General features: G+C 35.7%; 2 protein-coding genes across 3 annotated transcripts; both read right to left on the bottom strand.

The window, feature by feature from the left end:
- Positions 1 to 786: 786 nt before the first annotated feature.
- Positions 787 to 4,195, bottom strand: LOC127257546 (phosphatidylinositol/phosphatidylcholine transfer protein SFH8-like). The gene is made up of 9 exons (XM_051284012.1): positions 4,011 to 4,195; positions 3,172 to 3,445; positions 2,788 to 2,887; positions 2,277 to 2,543; positions 2,091 to 2,168; positions 1,894 to 1,995; positions 1,754 to 1,803; positions 1,584 to 1,683; positions 787 to 1,475 (listed from the first exon to the last, which is right to left on the bottom strand). Exons 1-9 carry the CDS (start codon positions 4,042 to 4,044, stop codon positions 1,419 to 1,421), a joined length of 1,062 nt encoding a protein of 353 aa, XP_051139969.1. The 5' UTR covers positions 4,045 to 4,195; the 3' UTR covers positions 787 to 1,418.
- A 1,965-nt stretch (positions 4,196 to 6,160) lies between these two features.
- Positions 6,161 to 11,339, bottom strand: LOC127256914 (polygalacturonate 4-alpha-galacturonosyltransferase-like). Of its 2 annotated transcripts, none has more exons than XM_051283143.1 (11): positions 11,205 to 11,339; positions 10,516 to 11,102; positions 9,118 to 9,152; positions 8,974 to 9,033; positions 8,777 to 8,890; positions 8,624 to 8,690; positions 8,503 to 8,546; positions 7,899 to 8,233; positions 7,453 to 7,810; positions 6,792 to 7,370; positions 6,161 to 6,702 (listed from the first exon to the last, which is right to left on the bottom strand). In XM_051283143.1, the coding sequence occupies exons 2-11, from the start codon at positions 10,682 to 10,684 to the stop codon at positions 6,427 to 6,429; spliced, it is 2,037 nt and encodes a 678-aa protein (XP_051139100.1). In that variant the 5' UTR covers positions 10,685 to 11,102; positions 11,205 to 11,339; the 3' UTR covers positions 6,161 to 6,426. The 2 variants fall into 2 exon arrangements, with proteins under 2 accessions (XP_051139100.1, XP_051139099.1); XM_051283142.1 differs by having other exon boundaries at positions 10,516 to 11,105; positions 11,205 to 11,324.
- Between the last annotated feature and the right edge of the window lie 13 nt (positions 11,340 to 11,352).

The following is an 11,352-nucleotide window of genomic DNA, read 5'->3' as shown; positions in this document are numbered from 1 at the left end:
TTTTCGTTATTTGTAATAAAGAATTGTGTAATGATTATAGGAAAATGTGGTTTTTGTTGAATAGAGTTGTTGAGAGTTTTGATAAATATATAGAATAATAATTTATATTAAAAAAAAAAATGATAATCTTTGGTAAGGTTTTGAATTAAAGGACACAATTAATTTATTTTCTCAATTGAAGTAACTAATTGCTATAAATAGCCTTTCTACTCTAAACAAGATTTCATTTCACATGATCCCCATATGCAATAATTTTGTGTGATGAGAAAATTATATTGCAACATTCTATATATTGAAACACTATTGAGTATATATATAATTGTACACTAAATATTTTAATTTAATTAAGTACATACTTCATATTCAAAGGATTTGTTACTTGAGCATCACAGTGATTAATTGTACATTGTAGTAATATACACAACACATGATTGATTCTGTTCCGACAAGATGTGTACCTGTAATATATGTTGAGATCAATGGTTGTGCTGTATAGACTATTTTTCATTCAAAAAAATGATGAGAGAGAGAGAGAGAGAGAGAGAGAGAGAGAGAGAGAGATGCATGATATATATATATATATATATATATATTATGGGTTAATGAGGGCAGACACCTCGAATCCTGGTGAAGTTTGTTTCAGTCACAATATTGTAGTATTTGTCTATATATATATGCATGGAGCTGCTGTTTCTTCTTCTTCTACTACTACTACTACTTATCATTATTAGTGTTATTTATTATTAGTATTGGCAGTATATAGTGTACAATGGATGCATGTGGTGCACAACCATAAATAAATTAGAAGCTGCCAACCATTCAAATTAGCATTTACCAGCAGATCATACCATTCATATATATATATATATATACACATACATACATACATACATATTGACATTGATACTGTTATGTTCCATTTTTCTCCTAAAATGAGGCGGAGGCGGCAGAAGGAAGATATATTGTAGAATATTGAAAAAACTTATATGTAGACTTTACTAAACCAACCAAAATAATCATGGATGTCAAAAGACTATAAATATACTTACTTATCCAAGTAAATATACCAAATGTATGTGGACGAGACAACGGTAACAACAACAACAATAAATAACAAATTAGGAATACTCACAGGCCCAAATACATGGGCCTAAAGCCCAAAACATAAGGCCCATCTACAGAATAAGTGGGAGGAGGGAGACACAACTTTAACTGCTGAATGAAAAGTTTCAATAATGCATTGCTGAATATATATATATATATATATATGATGGATTTGCAAAATATCACATCTGATCTGCAACAACTCATACCAATTTATAAACCACCAAAAGCTTCAACACAACTGCCATTATCATCTCTTTTTGTTGAATCGACAAAATGACAAGCGTACCTCAATGACTTATAGCTTTTCCCTGTCATCCGGCGTTCGTCGACACATTCTCAAGTAGATGAACTTGTGTATTCTGATCAATCTGCAACATGGAAGGGCCTCAGCTGTCGATTCGCAGCAAGCAAAATATACATTGCCCGATTACTTAAAACAAATGTAATGCGCAACGAAAGCTTCTTTTTTTTCTTACCTTTAACAAGTTTTCATCTTTCCATGGTCCTTTATCCGACCTTAAGCATCCTCCCTCATTTTCGCAGGTACAGCTACCACCGAGAAACTCTGGTAGCTCGCTACAACCAAAAAACAAACATTGTGAGTTCCAAAACATAAATAGAAAAGCAAACAGCAAGAAATAGTTACCTGTGGTCGATTGCTTCGAGTAATTTGTCTTGGTATTTGTTGCCAAGCACCTGACATTTAAAAGGTCTTTTGTCACATATTGTGGAGTTACTACCAATATGATGCTACCTTAGACACATTGGCAGGTGGAGGTACATAACCTCGATCTTTGAAGTTGTATCAGGGTCGAGTAAAGGCTTGACAGCATTCCAGATCAGCCGGAAGCCAGGGCCAGCATTGATGATGAACATACGGTACAGCGTCTGAGCCACAGGTAAAGAAAATGTGATTTAATTGGGAATCAAGCATAAGTCATAGTGTTTAAATTGTAGAACAATAAAGGGTAGAGAAGGCATACTTCGGGATAATTATCATTATCGATCTTCTGAACAAACTTAATGAATTCTGTAACAGGGCCAGTCAAACTCATTAAACCCTGAACAGGTACAACGAGTTCAATAAAAAAGTATCGATATTGGAGACATATGTAATTTGATAGTGCTCTTTGTGCCGAAGAAGAGAAGAAAAAGGGAAAAGGAATTACCAATCCTTGCACATCTAAAATCGTTGTACTTGAATCAATATGTGTGTTGGCAGAAACAGAACAAGCAGGGAACCTAACAGCGAGGCTTTTCTCGAACTCCTGCACTTTGTATCTCACAAGTCGATCCATAGTCGTAATTTGCATAAGCATGTCAACATCAATTGTCCCCAATCTTTCTATGTAGATTGGCCTTCCATTCTTGTCAATACCGTGATAACCTTGGGCGTAACATTTTTGGACCTCATTCAACTCTTTGAAGTCCAAGTCCTGAGCACACACACGGGAAGAAGATAATCGAACATAAAATACAGATCAATATCATTAAAGAAAAGTAACGTGAGCATGAATAGCAAGCCCAAAACTTCATTTCCTAAAATTTATTCAAAACCAAGAATCTTAATGTGAACCACTAAGATATTCAAGGCGTCAGATGTTGGAAGTCTTGCAATGAATAAATACTCTGATTGAATGAATTAGTAATGAACCATGGAAAAATTGAAATGAAGATTACCTCCATGATTGAATCAGCACCATATTCTTTTCTCCACTGGAGCATATTTGCCCACATGATCTTTGTTTTTTCAATGTTAAACTTCCTTGCTTTCAGAAATCTGTAAAATATTGTATTCTTAGGGACAGAAAAGCATGTACATCCTGAATCAACAACCATTAATGCATTGGAATTTATTCTCAGTTGTAGCTGTAGAACAGAGTATGTCCACAATCCAAACACAAAAAAAATTAATAAAATAACATAAAATAGGTACAACAGCTTTCAGATTGTATGAAGAAGTATCTCAAAAAGTATCTTAGCAGAAGTTGAATTGGAAAACCATCAAATATGCAAAGATCGGTATACCCATAAAAAATGAAGAAGAAGAAGAAGAAGAAGTACCTCAACATTACATGATAATCATCAAATCTTGATGGAAGCAAATTATCAACGATCAAGGCCTGACGAAATGATTCAACAATGTTCTGCTCCTCAATACTGCGAACATCTTCAATCTCACAAACTCCAGCATCGCTCTTTTTCCTACTCCTGTTTTTGAAGGAATTCTTCAGTTTACTGGATGCATTTTTTGCTTTATGCAGGATTCCAGATTTCACCCTCTCCTCAGAATTCTCAGCTTCAGATTTTTGCTTGCACTTCTCGTTGTTACAGAAACCTGAAACAACAATGTACTTTCCCACTCACGAGGCTAACATACAAACCACATTTACATCAGATGCCGATCGTATTAGGCAACTCAACCGAGAGAATTAAATGCTCCACAAGAAAAGGCAGTATAGCTCTGTAGAGAGACGTAGAACTAACACCAAAGTATCAAATCAGTAATCACACACTTGTCCTCAAAAGTAACCTAAAAATTAAAATGACTCAAACCATCAGACTACACAATTCAGAAATTCTCTACGATTCCAGGAAAGAAAATTAAGCAGCAACTCCATTTCTACTTCAGAGATGAATCAAAATTAGGTTAATCGTTCGTTCACGAAAGCACAAACCAAAATCCCCAAACTGAAACTCGAAATCAGCGAAATGCCAACAACAGCATCCCCACCTGTGCAGTTCATTAAACACAACTGACAATCCTAACCTTCAATCTTCAAAAAAGTAATCTCTAAAACACACACAAGTTCAAGTTCAGAATGATCGGAACGTATTATGAACACATGAATTAATCTCCTCCTCATCAAAGCACGTAATGAAATCAAAATGAAACGACTTACAAGGGCTGGAAATCCGATCGAGCTTCTTCGACATTGATAGTGGGAAGGAATGGAATTGGCAAAAGCCCTAGAAGGAGAGAGAGAGATTGTTGCAGAGGGGAAAAAAGCGGTGGGATGTGTCGTTCGTGGAGAGGCGGTTAAATGCAATGAAGTCGAGGTGGGGCCCAGACACGTGGCCTCATACTGTTGCATTTGGCGGGAATACGATGCTGTCAGGAAACCACATCTTTCTTTCAACCCTCTCGTTAATTTTCCTTTTTTTTTTTTTATGAAAATATTAATTTATTATAGTAATAAGTTTTGTTCTTCCAATTTTTTTAAAAAATATTAATAAATTATATTCACTATTTTTATATTATTGGTATATTATTTTTAATTTTCTTTTAACATTCTCACAAAATAAATATTATTCTCAAAAAATTTTCAATATTTTCACAAAATAAATATACCGTTCTCAATTTTTTTTTTAATTTCTTTTAATCAGAATATGCATTTAGTTTTTATTTGTGTATGAAAAATAGTGCATTCTTAATATAAAAAATAATATTTTGTATCAAATAGTTAATTTTTAACGGTGATTGATAGGGGTGGGCATGGGTTGGATATTTGTAAATATGCATGTATTTGATATTCGAACCGAACTGAAAAAATACTCGAAAACGTAAACCGTATTCGAATCAAAAATTTCGGGGGAAAATATTTGCAATGTTTGCAAATAATTCGAACCGAACTGAAATCAAAAAATAATTAAAATTCTAATTAAATCAAAATATTTGCAAATATTTCAAATATCCAAACCGAAATCGAACAGTAACCGAACCGAACGGAAACCGAGTCGAATATAATTATTAATATAAATTTTAAAATATAATAACATAAATATATAAATATATTTGGTTCGGTTAACCGAATCGAAAAAAATATAAAAAATCGAAACCGAACCGAACCGAGCAAATATCAAATATACAGTATTTGCATTCGAACCGAATTTGCTCGATTAACCGAAAATTCGGTTCGGTTCAACCTAAAATGTTATTAGTGTATGTATGTTTGTACTTTTTAATAATATTTATAGGAAATTATTGAATTGAGAAATGCAATATATATTTTATCTTTTTCATAAAAATTAATTTTCAACCTAAAATGTTATTTTTAGGTTAAATCAACTTATGAAAAAGTTTAATTAAAATACTAAACACATAAACACAATTTGAAAACAAAAAATTATTAATTTATTTTATTGTGATTTCGAAATCAACTTATTGAATATCACTCACCAAATAATTTAGAAATGTACCTATATATAATAAATGGGAGTTATTTGAATTGAATGAATGACAGATAAATAAAAGCAATGCTGTTGACATTAATATGAAGGGTGAATGTGTAATTTTACATAAATCATTAAAGGGGTTTGACACCACAATCTATTTATATTTTGGAAATATTTAGAATTTTTTAGAGTTTCTTGAAATAGTAAAGTTAATAAAATATATGGAGAGAGTCAAATGTAATTTTATATATAAACAGAAGTTTGTGTAAAAAATAGAAGGTTATTTGATTGTTCTTTCGTGTTATTAAATAATTTTGACTGTAGTAATTATTTCACATTATATAAATAGGTGTTTAATATAATAAACCAATAGTTTATTATATCTAACTAAAATATAAATAAATAATATAGATATAAATATAAATATAACAATATATAGAAGCCACATTAGCTTATGTTGCGTATAATAATTAAAAAAAAATGATTTGGACTTATAATAATTTCTGCTCATTAATTTATTTTTAATATTTTGAATAAATATAAATTAATTCAATATAAATCAACCTGAGAAGGCACAGATTTTTCGATCACAAGTCCATCATCTTAGGTCACAAATTTACTCCCCAAACCAACCACCAAAGATAAAAAAAAAAAAAAAAAAAAAAAAAAATTAATAATAATAATAATAATAATAATAACAAAAATAAACAAATATTTTTTATTTAACTTTAAAAATTTTCAATTTATTATAAAATTAATTAATATGAATCATAATAAATATATATTATTTTTTATTATATAAAATATTACTGACATTTCTCACAAAACTTTATATAAAATATTACTGACATTTCTCACAAAACTTAAAACATAAAAATTGCATAGTAACAATAATATGTATATATATATATATAATACTAAAAGAACAATCATACCCATTCCAATGAAGCCATATAAAGAATATAACCTGCAACGTCGTCTTCTTCACTTGACAACAACAAACACATCTCTGCACAAGTAAGAACACACTCCCCTGCAGCTCATCCGCCCACAGCTCATACTCCGGATCCGACCCTACCCGATCGACGATCGCCGCCCACTCCGCCGGACTCGTCGACACCCCTATTCGTCGGGGACTCATCATCATTCGCTTATCTTGCAGCTGCGCATATACGGGTGATCGTGTTTTATATACTTCGTCCAATATGACTTATACCTCGCCATCGCCAGCTCCAGCCACGGTTTCATATTCCCATTGTAATGTACAACTGCTGCGCCCTCGATTTCCGACCTATCGACGCTCGGGTTGTAGCCAAGACCCAGAACGTGCCACGACTTGTTGAGCGGGTGCGTCAGCCCGTAGAACGTTATCAGCCCCGGAGGGAGCGTGCCGAGCTTCCAGAGTGTCCTGTCTTCGTTCTACAACAACACCGACAAAAATAAGTAACAAAAAATCAAATAAATAAATAAATTCGTGCTGATGATTTAAAACATCGAAAATACAATACCATATTTTGCCACTTGTGGTATATCCCGGTTATGTCTTTCTTCTTCCATTCCTTCAGATCGAAAATGTTCATCCCGTACGCCCATCCGCAGTCGTTAGGATTGAAGTTTCTCGCAATGTGAGGGTTGGAGAAGTTTAGGTATTTATCGAACCGGTGGAAACTCTCGCCGCAGGTTTCGACGGCGCCGTTCACTTTTCCGTGAAGATCGACTGCCCATAGCCCGGTCAGGTCTTTCTGAACAACAATGTCGTCGTCGAGGAAAAGAATCTTATCTAACTTCGGATAAACCTGCGGGAGATAAAACCTGAGGTGGTTGAGCATCGAGAGATATTTAGGATTCCGGTATTTCAGGTTAGCGGAGCCGGCTCCGGTTTGCGCCGCCTTGAAATAGTACTCTTTCATGGCAGCGGATTCGAGCTGATGTAGAACCGGGCAGTACGACGAGTTGAGCCACTTGAATTCGTCGACATTTTCGACATGAATTGTAGCCTTTCCGGGCGGGTTCAAGAGAAACCACATGTTCATCGCGCCAAAGTTCAGCTTATCGGTGACGAGATGGAATACGTGCTTCTTTGGGTCCTGCGACGGCGAGTCGTCCGAGCAATAATCAGCAATAGAAAGGATGGATACGGAAAATCGTTAATGGAGATAAGCTACACACCTTGGCGTTTGCGATGGCAGAGTTGACGACTACGGAAGCAGCAAGAACGTTGTCGGAAAAGAGAGCGTAATGGTAAAGATCGGGATTTTCAAGATTCTCACCCCCTGGAAACTTCCGTTTTTCAAGAGGAAGACGGTGGTACTCTATGGTCAAGCGCATCGATAAACAGTGAAGCCCGTTGGGAATCGTCTTGGCAGCTAATTGGCTAAGGAATGTGCTCTGCTTTTTCAGACTCCTCACTTGATCGTCTGCCGATTGTAGCATAGCTCGAAGCTTCTCGGTGACCAGATTGCAGCTGTATAATTGCTCTTTGGCTTTCGACAGCACTTGGCCCATCAATTTAATTTTCTCTGATACACTGTCAAAACTCAAAAGTTTAAACAACATAGATGATTTAATCATTAGCTGTAAACTGATTCGAACAACTACGATTGTAAAACCGTTACCTGGGCTGTAAATCCGAATCAGTGGTGGCCTCTCCTAAAGAACGCTGGCTTTCTTTAAGGCGAATCTGTAATTCATTGACCAAATCGAGCTTGTTTTTCATCCTTGCTAAGCTCACGTAGACCCTTGCCATTATCATTTGATCGCGTATCAAGCGTACAGTTGAATCGGCGTTATCACTATCAATTTCTTTTCGCCAGATACTGTACTTTCCAAGAACGGCTGAATCAACTGATTTTGAACGTTCAATTGCTGCGGTTTCAAGCTTTACCGTAACTTCATCATCTTTCTTCAGCAAATCTGCAGCGCGTTTTTCGCGCCTTTTTGTCCTCAATTGCTGCAAATTGATTTCACGGGTAATGCTATAGGTCAAGTACATATGCATGCCATAGATATGCATTATGTGCAATATATTTAACTACGGATTTTTCGAACGATATTTCTGAATTCCCGCTTCACTTCTAACTAGTTACCAAATAATTTCGTTCTTTCCTAAGTTTCCTCATCTTTTAGTAAAAGGATTATGAAAATTTCCATGGCAAAGGCATAATAAGAAAAATAATCAGTATAGCAAAAGATTATATTGACACAAAGCATGGTACTTACCCTTCTGGCAAGCGCAGCCGGTGCCTCCAGAAAAACTGAATGATCTTCAGACAAAATGAACAAAACATTTAGCAACAAAAGCAGGCTTCGAATCTATGGAACTCCCAAAGAGATATATTACCATTTGAAGTATTTTCATCTTGGACGCCAGGAGCTTTACGCTCCGTCTTGAATGCTATGCCGACAGGCTTACAAATTTAGCAAAAATGGAATCATGTTCATGAAATCTCAAAAGTATGAGATATATTTTTTTAAAGAAAATACTCATTCCCACCTCAGCAGTGTGGAAGCCCACTGGCTTCCATGATGAGGACAGATTATTTTTTCGGAAAAAATCGACACTCAACAGCCCCAGGTTGTTGTTACTAGCATTAATAACATCAATTACCTAACAAAAAAGGATGTGTTAGCCACAAGAATTGCACATGAGAACATATTAAAGCATATTGCAGCTGGTGTTCAATGAATGACCTCTTTAGAGAACAATGGTTTGAGATGTTGCAATGCCAGCCTCTCCCTCCAATTTAAATCCTGTATCGAACAGTATACATGATATTTCGCTACATAATGCTACCAAAACAATAGCAGAAGGTGTGTACATGCCGAGAATGATACCTGCTTACTAGAAACAAGTGATAATTCATTTCGACCTGCATGTAAAGTAATTGTGAATTCAGAGAATGTCTAATCATCGATGCATAATACAATAGCTCAAAGCTCAACACAGATTCATCTGTTTCTTGATATCAATTTCTGATCAAAGGATGAGTAATTACTCATCGATTCATTGAAGTCCATAATGTAAAGTACATAATTAGTTCAACCAGTCTGGTAAGAAGTTCAGCTTCTAGTTATCCAAAGTCAACCTTTCCACCATCCAATTTGATGACAATTACTGCTTAGCCCCAAGATAAAACAGCGTAACTAATGTTAACGTCAAATTGAAACCCCACACGCATTAAAAAAAAAAAGTACAATTAGAATCAGACAGTTAATTTCGTACGATTTATTTCACTTACATAAACAAACTCAGAACCGTGGATGTGCCAAAGATGTCCCGAAAGTGGCTTCAAGTGTAGGATAGGCTTAAATCACCACCATTCTATGTTTTTCATTGGAAATTGAGACGACTGCTAACAAAGTTTCAACATCTCATCAGATCTGTTGCTGTAAGGACCACGAGACCCAATGAACTATTTCGAGTTACATAACTTGGAAAGTTAATCACTTAAATACAGCTGCTATATCCTTGTTCTTCTCCATCTATTTTCCTTCGCTTTATCGATTCACTGTCATAATGGGAAAGATCAAAATGGATCTTGTTCCATCTTTGATCAGAGATTTCCTTCGCAAAAGTATGCCTATTTCGGATAGCCGGGACGCGAAATTAATCCTTACTCCTAATATTGAATTGATGAAATACCCTACTAAGCCAAGAATAAAACGGATTTCCTCAGATTCTTTCATTATTTTTTATACATTCACAACTGAGACAAAATCCCAGTTACCGAGCTCATTCTGATCATAAAAGAAACATCTCTTTTATCAGTGTGCGTATGAGTAAATCAGATTACTAATATTCTGTTCTTATGTACTTCAATTAAACTCCAGCTAATTGAGGCACGATCTTGCAAGTGTTCCAACAAAAATAAGAGCGATTCAACCAAGTCAAAATGTGGTTTGGTTGTCATCTTGATTTCTCTAAGAATTATTTTCCATCAGTAAATCCCTAGGAACGCCAAACACGGAGTTCATCTTGCTGGCCATTTATGTTTAAATTCTATCAACAAACATCCCAATTATGTAAGGATTCATGAAACGACACATGCCATTTTCAAAAATTATAACCAATTTCAGCACGTCACTGGAAATTAAAAAAGTTACTAATTACGGCGTCAAAACCATACAAACTTCATCCTAATTGGAGCACTGAATTTTAGTACACAATGAAAACGCAAATAAGGTAACGACAAATATAAAATAAGCTTCACAATCTAATAAGAGTCAACTGACCTGAAGAAGCAGGGGCGAAGTGGCCGATGCCGACAAATAAAAATGAGAGAACGACGAACGAGAAGATGAAAAACAACACAAGGAGAGCAACAGTATAGCGAGATCCAACTCCTTTACTCCCATGGCCGCCGCCGCCGCCGCCTGCCAATAATCCCTTCTTAATCGCCATCCCCTGCTGCCACAGAACTTCACAAAACCAACGAGCGGATGCGATGGGACTTCACCGACACCCACACCGACATTGCGAACTGCTGCGAGAAACGCCTCCCCTCCAGCAAGAGTAAATGGTCACCTTCCGGCGGAAGATAAAACACAGATCTCGGAAGTATCAGTTCATAATCTGGCGATAAATTTTCCTAATCCTTGCACAAGAGAGCATCTCAGTCGTCAGTGAATGTGCGCGTGACACTTTTTCTATCCATCGACTTCATCTGACTTTTGTTTAGCAAGGGACCAAGGCAATTATTTGAAATGAGCGAGCCCGGCCCGGGCCGACCCGGTCCGTTTTACCCAAAACGACGTCGTAATGCAACATTGAGACTATAATCTTTCCTTCTTTATGATATATTATCATCGTCACTTCCAGTCTGCTGAGAACAGTGATGAATGGAACAAATCAAAATTCAGACCGAACAACGAATCAGTGAATTGGAAATTATATATAATAGATACAATTGGGTGAGACATACCATGTAATGAATTGAGGTGCAGCGAAGACGACGATGATGACTGATTCCAGTGAGGAAAGACAAATTTTTAGGGCCAAAACTGTTATAAGAGCCATATCCATGGTTGTTGAGCTTTCGCCATGGAACCCTCTAGAGCAAGAATCAAGAT

Source organism: Andrographis paniculata, unplaced genomic scaffold, assembly GCF_009805555.1.
Source record: "Andrographis paniculata isolate CXL003 unplaced genomic scaffold, ASM980555v1 Contig57END, whole genome shotgun sequence".
NCBI lineage: Eukaryota > Viridiplantae > Streptophyta > Magnoliopsida > Lamiales > Acanthaceae > Andrographis > Andrographis paniculata.
This window is presented reverse-complemented; position numbering and strand designations above follow the sequence as displayed.